This window comes from Erythrolamprus reginae, chromosome 1, assembly GCF_031021105.1.
Source record: "Erythrolamprus reginae isolate rEryReg1 chromosome 1, rEryReg1.hap1, whole genome shotgun sequence".
Classification (NCBI taxonomy): Eukaryota; Metazoa; Chordata; class Lepidosauria; order Squamata; family Dipsadidae; genus Erythrolamprus; species Erythrolamprus reginae.
The window spans coordinates 189,849,705-189,865,575 of NC_091950.1; the positions used below are offsets into that span (position 1 = coordinate 189,849,705).

The 15,871-nt window shown below is 42.3% G+C and overlaps 1 protein-coding gene across 1 annotated transcript in view; it reads left to right on the top strand.

The window, feature by feature from the left end:
- Positions 1-15,626, top strand: part of GORASP2 (golgi reassembly stacking protein 2) — a 37,450-nt gene extending 21,824 nt beyond the window's left edge. Inside the window, exons 4-10 of the mRNA XM_070731736.1 lie at positions 1,916-2,002; positions 2,401-2,531; positions 4,035-4,167; positions 4,350-4,470; positions 10,043-10,120; positions 12,910-13,020; positions 14,500-15,626. Of these exons, the coding sequence (XP_070587837.1) occupies positions 1,916-2,002; positions 2,401-2,531; positions 4,035-4,167; positions 4,350-4,470; positions 10,043-10,120; positions 12,910-13,020; positions 14,500-14,858 (1,020 nt within the window). The 3' untranslated portion in view covers positions 14,859-15,626. The remainder of the gene's footprint in view (positions 1-1,915; positions 2,003-2,400; positions 2,532-4,034; positions 4,168-4,349; positions 4,471-10,042; positions 10,121-12,909; positions 13,021-14,499) is intronic.
- The last annotated feature ends 245 nt before the right edge of the window (positions 15,627-15,871 follow it).

Below are 15,871 nucleotides of genomic sequence, written 5' to 3' on the forward strand. Positions count from 1 at the left end.
GGTCCTCACCGAGAGGGCCCGAGTAATCCTAATCGCCCCTCATTGGCCCCGCCGGCCCTGGTTCGCGGATCTCCAACAGCTGTCCGTCCAGGACCCTTGGCGACTCCCCGTTTCGGGGGATATGCTGCGGCAGGGGGCCTCATTCCATCCAGACCCGGAGTGGTTCCACCTCACCGCCTGGCTGTTATCAGGAGAGACTTAGAACTGCGTGGCCACGACCCCGATACAGTGGAGGTCATTTTAAAGGCCAGAAGGGGTTCGACCAATCGAATCTACGATCATACGTGGTCCAAGTTTCACCAGTGGTGTCTACAGGAAGGCCTCTCTCCCCTGTGCATCCCCATACACAGAATCATTTCCTTCCTCATGCAAGGTTTCCATCAGGGACTCTCCACCAGCACCCTCCGGCGTCATCTGGCGGCCATTTCCTCTGTCCTAGCGGGGCCCCGCAGACAGCCTCTCCGCTCCTTTCCAGCAGTTCAGGAATTCCTCAAGGGCATAGCCAACCTCAGACCTTCCAAGGTCCACAGGTATCCATCCTGGGATTTGCCACGGGTTCTCCATTCCCTCACGCAGGCACCATACGAACCCCTAAAATCGGCGTCCCTCAGGTACCTATCCTTTAAAGTAGCATTCCTGGTGGCTATTACCTCTGCCCGACGCATTTCGGAGCTGGCTGCCCTCTCAATCAGGCAGGACCTCTGTCAATTTCATCAGGACAAGGTAGTCTTGCGACTGGACCCCACCTTCTTACCCAAGGTCAGTTCCATGTTCCACAGAACTCAGGATATTGTCCTACCTTCCTTCTGCCTCCAACGAGACCATCCCTTGGCAATTAGATGGCACACCCTGGATCTCATTAGAGCGCTGAGAATCTATATCCAACGCACAGGACCCTTTCGGAGGTCAGAAGCACTTTTTATAGCCTATCACCCCAGAGTCATGGGTGCCAAAGTGTCTTCAACAGTAATAGGCCGTTGGATCAGAGGGACTATATCTAAGGCCTACGAGTCGGCCTCCCTCTCAGTTCCAAGGAACATCACAGCGCATTCCACCAGGAGCGCAGCCACCTCGGCCGCTTGGGCGACTCAAGCCCCGTTGGAGGAGGTCTGCAAAGCAGCCACTTGGGCCTCGCCAAATTCCTTCATCAGGCACTACAAGATTGACTCTTACGCATCAGCGGACGCTGCCTTCGGCAGAAGGGTACTCCAATCCGTTATCTCACACGATAGCAATCTAATCCCACCCTAGGGACCATCTATTGGGTATGTCCCATGTGACTGCTGGACCCGCTCCTTCAGTACGGAGAATAGGCGTTGATTGCTTACCTGAACGCCTCTTCTCGTACGGTGAGCGGGTACAGCAGTCACTTCCCGCCCTTGTATGTGTCTTCTTCTTTACCTTCCTATAACCTTTCTTCCTCTAACAATGAGAGTTGAACACTACAGAGCTTCACAGCTGAGCCTAGTCTATGGATTCGCGAATTCTGGGGAAGGGGCGGATCCAGCAAGCTTTTTTAACACTAGGCTCAGTTCCACCGGATTGGACATGAGCAACCCATGTGACTGCTGTACCCGCTCACCGTACGAGAAGAGGCGTTCAGGTAAGCAATCAACGCCTATTTTCTCTCTTTTTCTCCTCACCTCCCTTCCTTTTCTTCTCTCCCTCTAAATATAAATTAACAATAACAGATTTGGAAGGCACATTTGCAGGTCTTCTAGTCCAACAGGAGTTCCTGTACTATTTCGGACAAATGGCTGCCCGATCTCTTCTTACAGTGTGCTTGTGCCTATGTAGCCATTAGCAGTTGAACTTGATTTGACAGAGTTTTTAATTTTTTTATCTATCTTTTGTACTTTTCTTGGTCTGATTAAGGTTTTTAATTTTTTTAAAAAAAATTATGTCTTGTAATTAGGAAGTTGAACCAAATTCTCCTGCTGCAATTGCAGGTCTTAGACCTCATAGTGACTACATCATTGGGGCAGATACTGTCATGAATGAGGTAAATATGTTATTTCATTTATTTTAAAAAAATCAAGATTCTGACCATTTTATACTGAACTAAGGTTGCTCGTAATTATTTGCAATTGGCTTTGTGATTAGCATTGTTCAGCTTTCTTTTTGAGTCGTCATACATAACTTAGAAATTAATATTTGTTGTTATTTTATTAATGATTTAAAGATGTGCAGAAAGAACAAGTGAAAGCAGCAATGAAAGATTGTTGTAGAATTTGTGCGTACATGCTTTTTAAAAATTTATCGGTAGAAACAAACTAATGAATGTTGTCAACTGCTAAACTGAGAAATTCAACTCATTCTGAATTTCAGAACAATAAAATAAATAAAATATAGTTGATTAAAATTAATTGAAGTGTCATCTAAATATGTTTTTTTCCTTAGTCTGAAGATTTATTCTCTCTCATTGAAACACACGAAAGCAAACCATTAAAACTTTATGTATACAACACTGATACTGATAACTGCCGAGAAGTCGTTATTACCCCAAATACAGCATGGGGTGGAGAGGGAAGGTAAGTTGATTTTGTTCAAAGAAATATGAAATGTGATTAAACTCATGGTTTTGTTACTTATTTTCTGGGTTTGTTTCCACAAAGTCAGATCTGTACCAAACTCAGCAGATGCCATGACTCTGTAAATGTTTTTCATAGATTAAATTGATATTAAGTATTTTAAGATATTTATTGTTTACCCATGAACTCCATTTGCATTTTGAACAGACAGACTGTATGAAGAATAATTTGCTAGTGTGATTCTGTTTTACAATAAAACATTTTAGAGTAAAATTCACATCAAAACTCAACTCACATAAGTGCAAGATTTTGTTCATTTTTTACTGAAGACAGGCTTTAAATTTTCATATTGAGTGCTATAATATTACGAATTTTGTATTTCATCTAGGTATTTTATGAATTCTGTATTTCATCTAGGTTTTGATTAATTAAGAAAATAAATGTCTATTCTATGAGGCTACAGATCTCTTTTTCTTGGCTGTATAATTTTCCATGTGACTTGTAGATTTTTAATTAAGTTTTTAATGACGTACTTCAAATGTATAGTGTATGAATATGTCCCTTTATCATGAGAAATAAAGTTCTGCATTCTATTCCTAATTAGCTGAAAAGGGAATAGCATACAGGTGATCCTTCACTTACAACTGGTCACTTAGCAACCATTCAAAGTTATGATGGACCCAAAAATAGTATTTACGATCTGGATTTGAAATCTCAACATCTCCCCTCCCCCCACTTGTGGTCATGTGATCACATTTTGAGCGCTTGTCAGCCAGACTGCATTTATGGCCATTTACAAAGTCCCACAATCACATGGCTGCGCTTATGGTATTTTTTGGCATTTACTTACAGTTTCGGCAAATAATACCTATTGCAAACAATGGATTCATTTAATGACTGCATCATTTGTTTAACCACAATGATAATAAAATCCATCATGTGCTCACATGGTTAACACATTTAACAACCAGCATAACTTAGAACCATAACTCCATTCTCAATTATGGTAGTAAGCTGAGCACCTCCTATTAAGGCAAATGGAAAAATGAAAGCAGAGTCATACCTCTATGTATTCCCATGAAATTTCCATGGGATTTCTGTATAATTATGTAATTGTATCTGGTGTCCCTGAAAAGCTTTATTCAGGGGGGTGGGGAGCTATGGAGTTATTCATTAGATACTTTAGGCCTTGGAATTTTATATGCCCAACCCTTCAAATGTTTCTACTTAATTTTTTTTAGACTCTTTCTTTATGATGTCTTGATGGCAATGGCTTATAATTGCTCTAGAGATGTGTAATTTTTGGAAATGAGCACAATCCTTAAAAATGAATTAAAGTTGATATATGTGTGCATGCTGCTATTAAATTCATAAACATAGTGTGGCTATTTAAAGATATTGTTTAAATTCTGTCCGTACAATTGTTCAAAGGCAATTCATTGGCATGGGGTATTTATAAACATATTTAAGGCTAATATCATTTCTCTTTCTTTATATTTAAAGCCTAGGTTGCGGCATTGGCTACGGATACCTGCATCGAATACCTACTCGGCCTTTTGAAGAAGGGAAGAAAATTTCTCTTCCTGGGCAGTTGTCTAGTACACCTATTAGTCCACTCAAAGATGGCTTCACAGAAGTAAGTTTGTCAACCTTTTCTTTTGCAGTCTACAGTGTGACTCTCCGAATCCCTTCTGGTTGAATAACATTCCTGTTTTGTAAAGTATTATTCCGATATGCATGTTGTTTTCTAAGCATTTATTTCTTGTAACATGTTACGAAGCAGCAAATTTATTATAAAACACTGTTCTCTTTTATTAGGTGCAGCTGTCTTCAGTTAATCCCCCTTCTTCACTGCCACCTGGAACTACAGGAGTAGAACAAGGCTTGGCTGGTCTTTCCATTAACACAACTCCTGCTGTCCCTAACGTGCTTAGTACAGGTTTGTCTTTTGTGTAATCCTAATACCAGTATTCTGTTTTCCAAATGTAATTATATCAGGGGTAAGTGACAGTTCTATTTAACTTACATGTCTTGTACACTATTTTATTTATTTTATTTATTTATTTATTACTTAGATTTGTATGCCGCTCCTCTCCGAAGACTCGGGGCGGCTCACAACACGTGGAAACAAATCATAAATAATCTAACAAATTTAAAATTAAAAGATTTAAAAGACCCCATATACTAACAGACATACACACAAGCATACCATATATAAATTAAACATGCCCAGGGGAAGATGTTTCAGTTCCCCCATGCCTGATGGCAAAGGTGGGTTTTAAGGAGTTTACGGAAGGCAGGAAGAGTAGGGGCAGTTCTAATCTCTGGGGGGAGTTGGTTCCAGAGGGCCGGTGCCGCCACAGAGAAGGCTCTTCCCCTGGGGCCCGCCAACCGACATTGTTTAATTGACGGGACCCGGAGAAGACCCACTCTGTGGGACCTGATCAGTCGCTGGGATTCGTGCGGCAGGAGGCGGTCTCGGAGATATTCTGGTCCAATGCCATGAAGGGCTTTAACCAACACTTTGAATTGTGACCGGAAACTGATCGGCAACCAATGCAGACTGCGGAGTGATGGTGAAACATGGGGATACCTAGGTAAGCCCATGACTGCTCTCGCAGCTGCATTCTGCACGATCTGAAGTTTCCGAACACTTTTCAAAGGTAGCCCCATGTAGAGAGCATTACAGTAGTCGAACCTCGAGGTGATGAGGGCATGAGTGACTGTGAGTAATGAGTCCCGGTCCAGATAGGGCCGCAACTGGTGCACCAGGCGAACCTGGGCAAACGCCCCCCTCGCCACAGCTGAGAGATGTTTTTCTAATGTGAGCTGTGGATCGAGGAGGACGCCCAAGTTGCGGACCCTCTCTGAGGGGGTCAATAATTCCCCCCCCCCAGGGTAATGGACGGACAGATGGGATTGTCCTTGGGAGGCAAAACCCACAGCCACTCCATCTTATCCGGGTTGAGCTTGAGTCTGTTGACACCCATCCAGGCCCCAACAGCCTCCAGGCACCGGCACATCACTTCCACCGCTTCGTTGACTGGGCATGGGGTGGAGATGTAAAGCTGGGTATCATCCGCATATTGATGATTCCTCACCCCATGTCCTTGGATGATCTCACCCAGCGGTTTCATGTAGATGTTGAATAGCAGGGGGGAGAGGACCGACCCCTGAGGCACCCCGCAAGGGAGAGACCTAGGAGTCGACCTCTGACCCCCCACTAACACCGACTGCGACCGGCCAGAGAGGTAGGAGGAGAACCACTGAAGAACAGTGCCTCCCACCCCCAACCCCTCCAGCCGGTGCAGAAGGATATCATGGTCGATGGTATTGAAAGCCGCTGAGAGGTCAAGGAGCACCAGGACAGAGGATAAACCCCTGTCCCGGGCCCGCCAGAGATCATCCATCAACGCGACCAAAGCGGTTTCCGTGCTGTAACCGGGCCTGAAACCCGACTGCTGGGGACCTAGATAATCGGCTTCTTCCAAGGACCGCTGGAGCGCCACCACCTTCTCGACAACCTTCCCCATAAAGGGAAGGTTGGAGACTGGACGATAGTTGTTAAGCACAGCTGGGTCCAGGGAGGGCTTCTTGAGGAGGGGGCGCACGAGCGCTTCTTTATAGAGTGATGGAAAAACTCTCCTCCCCAAGGAAGCGTTGGTAATCTCCTGGGCCCAGCTCCGCGTCACCTCCCTGCTGGCCGAAACCAGCCAGGAGGGACACGGATCCAGTAAACAGGTGGCGGAACTCACAGCTCCAATGGCCTTGTCCACTTCATCAGATGTCACCAGATCAAACTCTTCCCAGACAGGTGGACAAGTACGTGCCCCAGTCACCTCGACTGACTCGTTGTCAGTCAACTCTGTTTTACAATTGGAGTCGAGGTCGGCCCGGATCAGAGTGACTTTATCAGCGAAAAACGTGTTAAAATCCTCGGCACTACTCTGTAAGGGTTCCCCAACTCCTCCCTGGTTAAGAAGGGAGCGGGTCACCCTAAACAGAGCGGCCGGGCGGGATTCCGCTGATGCAATCAAGGCGGCATGATACGCGCATCTTGCCGCCTTGAGCGCCACTTTGTAAGTCTTAATAAAAGCTCTTACAAGTGTTCGGTCGGATTCAGACCTACTCTTCCTCCATCGCTTCTCAAGACGTCTCTTTTGGCGTTTCAACTCCCGGAGCTCCTCGTTGAATCATGGGGCTCTACGGGGTCTAGCGCCACGGAGAGGTCGCAAAGGCGCAATCCGGTCAAGAGCCCCCGCCGCAGCCCTGTTCCAGGACTCCGCGAGAGACTCCGCCGAACTGTGGACGAGTGCCTCTGGAATAACCCCAAGCGCCGTTTGAAAGCCCTCTGGGTCCATCAGGCGTCTGGGGCGGAACATCTTCATTGGTTCCGCCTCCCTGCGGGGGAGGATTGGAGCCAGGAAGTCAAGCCGTAGTAGAAAATGGTCTGACCATGACAAAGGCAATACTTCTAAGCCCCTTAATCTCAGACCATTACTCAATTGCTCGGAAAGGAATACCATGTCAGGTGCGTGCCCTCCCTCGTGAGTCAGACCCTGTACTACTTGAGTCAGGTCCATGGCTGTCATGGTGGCCATGAACTCCTGTACCAACCCAGAGGTTTCGCCGAGTGACGGCAGGTTGAAGTCCCCCAGGACGATGAGTCCGGGGAGCTCCACCGCCAACCCGGCTACCTCCTCGAGTAGCACAGGCAGGGCTTTTGACACGCAGCTGGGAGGCAGGTACGTGAGAAATAAGCCCACCTGAACCCCTAAGTCCAACTTCATCAAGAGAGACTCGCAAACCGCAATTTCCGGAGCAATGAGTCTACGCAGGCAAAGGCTCTCCCTGGCTACAATAGCCACTCCTCCCCCCCTTCCCTGGGGTCGAGGTTGATGCCATATCTGAAACCCGGCTGGGCAAATTTCAAAGAGAGGAACACCTCCCTCCGGGCCCAGCCAGGTTTCAGTAATACATGCCAGGTCGGCCTCCTCATCCAGGATCAAATCCCGGATGAGGAGAGCTTTATTTACTACCGACCTGGCATTCAGCAGCAGCAATCTGAGCCCAGGGCCAGAGTTACACTCACCACCAGTACCCAAGATTGGGCTCACAGAGCCAGAACAAGGGACCCTTATTAAGCAACGGTCCCTCGTTCCCCTGGAACGGCTAACTCTGTGGCCCCCGCCATATCTGCCTCTCCCCAGCAACACAGGGATATTTCGACCCTCTGCCCCCCCAGAGATCGGCGCCCCTTCCTCTCCTGTCTCCCGAGCATCATTATTATTATTATTTTTATTATTTATTATTTATTGGATTTGTATGCCGCCCCTCTCCACAAACTCGAGGCGGCTAACAACCATGATAAAAAACAACATGTAACAATCCAATTTAATAAAACAACTAAAAACCAAACATACACACAAACATACCATACATAACTTGTAATGGCCTAGGGGAAGGAATATCCTAAGTCCCCCATGCCTGGCGACAAAGGTGGGTCTTGAGTAATTTACGAAAGACAAGGAGGGTGGGGGCTGTTCTAATCTCTGGGGGGAGTTGATTCCAGAGGGCTGGGGCTGCCACAGAGGAGGCTCTTCTCCTGGGGCCCGCCAAACGACATTGTTTGGTCGATGGGACCCAGAGAAGGCCAACTCTGTGGGACCTTATCGGCCACTGTGATTCATGCATTGTATAGCTACAAAATGGAACATTACTAGAGGGCTGGATGGAGAAGGGTCTGATGCTTGAGAAAGAGGTCAGATGTTTAAAATCTCAGTTTCTATAAACAGAATTTTGCCATCTTTATTCTTTCTTTTAAAAACAATTGTTCATTGCTAGTCTTGTGAACCCATAGTAATTTGATTCTGAGGGAGGGGATACACTCTGGAACTCCATGCATTGCAGCACAAGGTTTTTCATTAAGGAGAACGAATGAGCAAATTTTAGAGTTCTCTCTGAGACGTCACGAGAAGGGCGGCATACAAATCTAATAAATAAATAAATAATGCATCCAAAACTCTAATTATGTTTTGTTTCCTGGGCCAATCTCTTTGGCCAAATTTTATGCATGACGGGTGATCAGAAGCAGCAAGTACTAGCTGTATCTCACCTACCATTATCACCTTGAGATAAAACAAGGGAATAGGGGCTTACAGGAAATTCCTATTTCTCTTACAAAAGCAATAACAAGCCACAAAACAGTCCAGTTGCATTGCTTGAAACAGGTGGAACGCACAAAGTGATATTTCTCAAAACACACAAGTACAGTACTACCTCATGATACGAACTTAATTGGTGCAAGGAGGAGGTTCGTAAGACGAAATGTTCGTAAGATGAAACATTGTTTCCCATAGGAAACAATGTAAAGTCAATTAATCCATGCAACCAAAAAAACCCCGGAAAAAAATGGCTTTCGGCGACTGCTGGGAAGCCGCGCGGCTGTTTTAAAAGGTGACAGCCGGCCTGGGGGGCTTCCCAGCACCCCCCCGAACCTGGGTTCAGGGTTCGGGGGGGTGCTGGGAAGCCCCCCAGGCCGGCTGCGACCTTTTAAAACAGCCGCCCGGCTTCCCAGCTGTCTCCTGAAGCCGAACGCCAAAGCCGAACTTCCGCGTTCGGCTTCGGGAGACAGCTGGGAAGCCGCGCGGCTGTTTTAAAAGGTCGCAGCCGGGCTGGGGGGCTTCCCAGCAACCTCCCAAACCGAACCCGGGGTTCAGAAAAATTTTGCCTCTTCTTACAAACTTTGTTCGAGTTATGAACTGGCGTTTGGGAGGCTTCTGGGAAGCCCCGCCGCCCGGCTGTCACCTTTTAAAACAGCCGCGCGGCTTCCCAGCAGTCTCCGAACGCCGGTTCGTAACTCGAAAAAAGTTTGTAAGAAGAGGCAAAATTTTTCTGAACCTCGGGTTCGTATCACGAGTTGTTCGTAAGACGAGGGGTTCGTATCTTGAGGTACCACTGTATTGAGTTCTCCAAATGCAGATTTCAAATTCATTGCATTGGATTCGTCTTTGCATGAACACTTTTCCTATTTATCTTAACACTTTAAATCTAAAGAAGTACAACAAGATCATTTATTTGTTGTGAGCCGCCCCAAGTCCTCAGAGAGGGGCGGCATACAAATCCAGTTAATAAATAAATAATAATAAATAAATTGTATAGCAAAGGTTGTGTTTCTGCCGAAGAAGATAAAATACATTACTTGGGAATGAGTACCATTTATTCATTTCTGTTTTTATTTTAGAATAAAGTTACAAAACAAATATATATATTATTGATTATTTTGACTTCTTTTTAAAATTTATTTTCAACACTGAGGGGCATTCTCTGACACAAAATGATGCTAGTGTCTAACATCTCCATCTTTAAAAAATGAAAGTGGTGAATAATAATAAATATTATTGTTGGAAAACCTGGAGGCTACTTTTAAGATAGGTTGGGCTGGGTCAGCGATTTTTCTGGATATGTTCAAAATAGCATTTGAAAGATAATCTGACTTGATTCTTCATTAGGTGTTCCTACAGTACCGCTATTGCCTCCTCAAGCAAATCAATCTCTTCCTCCAATTAACCCAGCAGCTCCATTACCAGGTATGAGATATAAATGTCGATGAACGTTCTTGTGTGTAATAGTGAAAAGGATGTTTTCAAAAACAGTAGATATAAAAAGTCTACAAACCCACACACCCCATGCCAGCTTTTTGAGATGTAAAAAAAAAAATCAGAACAAGATAAATCACTTCAGAATTTTTCCCACTTTTAATATTCTGAAGTGATGTATCTTGATATGATTTGTTTACATTTCAAAAAACTGGCTTTTAACAGGGAGGTATAGATATTCTATATCCCCTGTAGAAAACAGTCTGTGAATATTTTTTCCCATTCACTACAGTATCTGAGTAGATTTTTTAAAAAAATATTTGAATCATGCTGTATGGTTGGTTAATTTTCAGATGCCGCTCCAAGAATGTATTATGTTTCTCCAAAAAGAAGTCTGGGTCTTATTTTCTTTTCACATCCCAAAAAAACATTAAGCCTTCTTTTGCAGAGGCTTCTAATTATTGACTAATCTCGCAGTGGTGGCACTGACGGCCCCGCCTAGCATAAGCCTGCTGCTGGCCCACTTCTGTGGTCGCTTGCTGCCACTCTCACGCATCACCCCGGCCTCTGTTTCGCCTTCAGATTTCTTCAGCAGGCATCTGAAGGCAAAACGGAGGCCTGGGCGATGTGTACAAGTGAGGGCAAGCGGACGCAGAAGAAAGCAAGGCAAATGTCCCGGTATGCAAGGCCTAGTAAGTAGGGTAGCTCTACCTCCCCACCCTAGCTTATTTTTTTACCTTTGTGCCTCACCTCACCCCCTATACCCTGGAGTGGGAGGGGTCTTAATTAGGGCTAATTTTGTGGGTGGGCTTAATTTGATTTTGTGGGAGTGGGTGGGCTTAATTTGATTTTGTGGGAGTGGGTGGGCCTTTTATTTTGAGGGAGTGGGCGGGGTTAATTTGAGAAATACGGTAGTTTTAAATATAGTACATTTGCTTATACCAAAGGGAAGAGATATATTCTGAGAACTAGAGGTTCTAGCCAAATAAGAGCCTTCTCTGTGGCAGCCCCGACCCTATGGAACCAACTCTCCCCAGATATCAGAGTTGCCCCCACCCTCCTTGCCTTTCGTAAGCTCTTAAAAACCCACCTCTGTCGTCAGGCATGGGGGAATTGAAATATTCCCTTCCCCTAGGCTTATAAAATTTATGTATGGTATGATTGTATGTATGACTGATCTCTTAAATTGGGGGTTTTAGATTTTTTTAATATTAGATTTGTTTACGTTGTCTTTTTACTGTTGTTAGCCGCCCCGAGTCTACGGAGAGGGGCGGCATACAAATCTAATAAATAAATAAATAATAATAATAATTTTATTTCAATGAATATGTGTGTGGCAGATATACAATTTCAATTAATTGAAAACCAACTATCTTTTCATAGGTCTTATAAATTAAAATGTAAAAAAGATATAGTTTTACTCCGTATTATATGAATATACATAGAGAGGCAGGCTAGAAACTGAGAGACTGTGATTTCTAGTCCCACCTTGGGCACAAAGCCAGTTGGGTGACTTTGGACTGGCTAGTCTTTGTCAGCCTTAGGAAGGAGGCAGTAACAAATGACTTGCAAAAAAGTCTTGCCATGAAAACTGAAGGGAGCAATCCAAGAAGTTGTCAGGAATCAACACTTACTTGGAGGCAAACATACGCACACACATACACAAACACAAAGATGGTATGAATATATGAGAACCAAGATAATCTTAATTTAAGGATTTTTAAATAAAACCTTTCATAGTCTATTTAGTGGGCAAGTCACTTGATATTTTGTTTACATGAGCCCTAAAAGAGAATCTGACATGAAATGAATTTTCAATAGCAGCTCTCTTTTAAAACCTGACTTCATACAAGATAAAAACAATGTAAAAATAAATATAATGACTCTTTACTTCAAGGTTAGCACTAAAGACCTTGCATGATTGGATTACCTCCACAGTGCTCCAGACTAGATGAGGACATATTAACAGTTTTGGACTGAGTAGCTTTGCACAGTCTTAATGCATTGTTTGCCTTTGAAATATAATGTATTGTGTCAGCAAATTAGTGCAGGTTAGAATTTACAATTTGGAGAAATAATACATATAACTGAAAAACCTCCTTCTATCAGGACTATTCTAAATATAGTGCTATTGCTAACATGTTGTAAGCCGCCCTGAGTCTAAGAAGAAGGGCAGCATAAAAATCGAATAAATAAATAAATAAATAAATAAATATACAAAAAAGACAGAGCTAGTCTTGTGCTCTGACATGACAAAAGTAAATAGAACTGGGAACTCTAAAAGGGAAAGAACTGCACTGGTGCAGCAATTAAACCTGTAAGACTATTGGAAATATTTTGCAGTTTATGAGTAACAAAACCTTTGTTCCTTGTTTGTTTGTCTGTCTGTAACATTTGGGTCAGTATTAATATACATTTTTGAAAATCATAGAAGAGCCGTTCTCTGAAAAGAATACTTAAAGGTATATAATACAGAGGATTATAGAAAAATGACACTAGCTGTCTCTCTTATAAGTAGACTGCTTCTTAAAACATTATGTGAAGGAAGGAAGTACATGATGGTTATTTCCATATATCTGAACTAGACCAATTCCTTGAAGTGATACACATGACAAAGGATATTTTTGAAAGTCCATTTGTCTAATGTTCTCTGTCTTCAATATGTTGTGATTGTTAGAAAAGAGTCAAAAGCGTTCCGCCAATAAATATCTTCGTCACTTTTTTTTTCTGTTTCTGTGAATAATATGGAATTCTGAAATTTAGCATCTTATTTTTATTAGGACTGATGCCTTTACCTGCTGGACTTCCCAACTTGGGAAACATCCCTAACTTGAATTTAGTTGGTCCGCATTTAATTCCTGGTCCTGGATTAGTAGACATTGGGCAGTCTGGTATGTTTTGATAAATTTCTGAACTGATACCTGATAATTTAATCTAATGATTTTAGTTCAGTCCTGTTGCACATGGCTTTATGTAACTACTAAATTATTTTAAGCTTATAATAAGTAAAGCTTTTATTCAGCATCATAACATTTAGATCCCATTCAGGTGAAGAAAAGCCCCGAAGATCCTATAGAGAATCTTGCAAAAGGAGGATGCTTTTTCCTTATTTTTCTTGCAATCCCAAAACTAGCATTATTATACAAGTTGTGTCCCTAGCTTCTTCCAAAAATTGCTGCCACAATATAATTGATACGGAAAAGGGAAATAAATAGATAACTGTTTCTTTATTTTAATTTAATGTTAATTAGATTTAAATTTAAATTATTTTAAGTTACATTTCGTTTCTATTCTTGTTCTTTTTGGCATGCTACCTCGCCTGCTAATCAGGATGCTCTTGCGTGCTAAAAATTAAAATTAGATTTGACATCAACTAAAAAATGACCATCATTTCATATTTTATTGGCATACTTGAGAATAAAAGTAATGTTAAATCTTTTTGATGCATGATTATCAGTGGTACACTATTACTGTGAAATAAAAGACTTCCTATGTAAATGTAAAGTACAGTACTAGATTTACGGTGTAAAAATGCAAAAAGCTTTATGAACCCTGGCATATAAATTGATTTTTATATTCAAGTCATTTTCCTGAAATCTTCATGAATAGATATTGGCTTGGACAGAATTCAGAGGACCGTGAAAACAGAATCATATGCCCTTTAGTTTGTCTGCATGTTTTTGGCTAATGGTTGTTTATTCATTTGGGCTCTATAAGCTGCATAAAGGAATGTGGGTTTTCTGAAGGGGGTGGTTTCTTATATGAAATACCTGTGCCATAAGAAATTAACAGTGGTCTTAAAACTTTGTTGTATTCCGATTAATGTGAGACCTGCCCATCTCTATAGGAGTTTTTAAGCAGTAGGCCATGATCCTTTAAGGGTCATGAGGAAATTTTAATAAAGTAATACAATTTTGCTTCTTGCTCACACAAAGCAAATTGATGTCAGGAAGTTATTTTACTGTTGGTTCCAATGAAATGTTATTTTTTAAAAAAAAATTGGAAGGTCCTTTCAACATTTCATCTCGTAGATGGATTAAATGATGAAAAGTTTATTTCTTGCCCAGTCTTAACCCTAATGAAATAATGATATTAGCTATCACACATTTATTATTTTAGGAGGAAATGGAACTGCAAAATTTGAGAACCTCCAGGAAATTAATCTCTCTAGCAGATCTTGCTCAGGATACACATCTGTAGGGACTCTTATGGAAAGCCTCTTCTCTTTGGTTCTTTGTATATATCCCCACCATCTTCCTTGCAATACGTAAATGCAGTGTAAAATTGCTATTTAGAAATGACGTAGCTCTGTAGGCTAATGACTTACGCAAGTAGACTACAAGCTTGTTTTTGTCTTCCGATGTTCTTAGGATTGCCACCACTTCCTTCCTTGCCTCCAGTCAACCTGTCTGGAATTGCACCTCTGTCACCGGAATTCCTTGCCAAGTTCCCACTGGTCAATGAGATGCCCACTCTGCCTACGAATCTGTTGTCTTCTGTTCCCATCACAACAAGCTTCCCTGCAAATCCTGGCACGACTGTAAATGTGGAACACATCTCTGCACACATTCTGGATACGGCTGTTCCTCCCCCCATTGTTACTACTGCTGCTTCTAATGCTTCCGCTCTCAAGGCATTGTCTCCTGAAGAGAGAGGAGATGGGATAACTTCCTTCAGTGAAAAGCCAACACCCTTAGTCACAGATACGGCTGTGTCTGAGTCATCATAACTTCAACTGATTGATTGGATTGGGCTTGATATATTTATTCAACAACAGTATATGCAAACTATCGTTACTTTCATGCTAGTTTGTATTTTGTTGTCAGAGTTCTTGTAAATATATGGAAGGTGACTTAGGGGTCCAGATTTTTACAATGGGCTTGGTGTAGGGTAGAGAAAGGGGAAGGAGCTGCTTATATTTTAAAAAAAGAATAATTAAAAGGAACTATCAAGGTAGGATATGCAGGTGTCCACTGCCAAAATTGAGGATTTATTTTTTTTTAAATGTAATCTGACTTTTCAGTAGGCTACCTTGCTTACTTTTCGCCCCACAAATTTGCTTCTCTTAGAAATGAGCAAGTAATTCATGCTTGTAGTCTATGAAAACTTTTTTTCTTGTATTTTGCAAGAATTAGAATTTTGGTAATACATTGTGAGGGGCAAAAGTATTTACTTTTGTCCAAGTTGTACATTTTAGCAGTATAAAGATCTTCAACCTAGAGCTGTTTTATTAAAAACTTCAGAACACGACTTGTAAATTCAGCCTCAGTCTGCCTGTATGCAGATCTTTTTGTTGGGCTACTGCCCTTTACCTAAACCTAGCCTCTGCTGCTTTGCTTTATAAGCCCACTGTCAAAAGTATTGTGGAGAAATCAAAAGGAAACCTCATAATGTTGGACATGGCTGAAAAACAGGAAGGTGAAACTTTTGACCTTTTTTTGTAAAACAGGTTGTATTGAAAGAACTTACATAATGGCAATAAATTCTGAGGATTTTACCTTGTAGCATTCGGTGAGCATATTATTAACACTGAACAGGAATACATGCACAATTGTAACACAGTTTTGGAATAAAAAACATTTCATAGGCACACAGATTTTTCCCCCCAACATTTTTTATTGTTGGCCTTGCTGAGCTGGAATTTCTGGAAGGCCACGGTTATCCAATTCTACAAAATAAATTTATTTTTTTAAATAAAACTTAATTATTAATTGTGGCCCATCTAGTGGCAAATTAGATGTT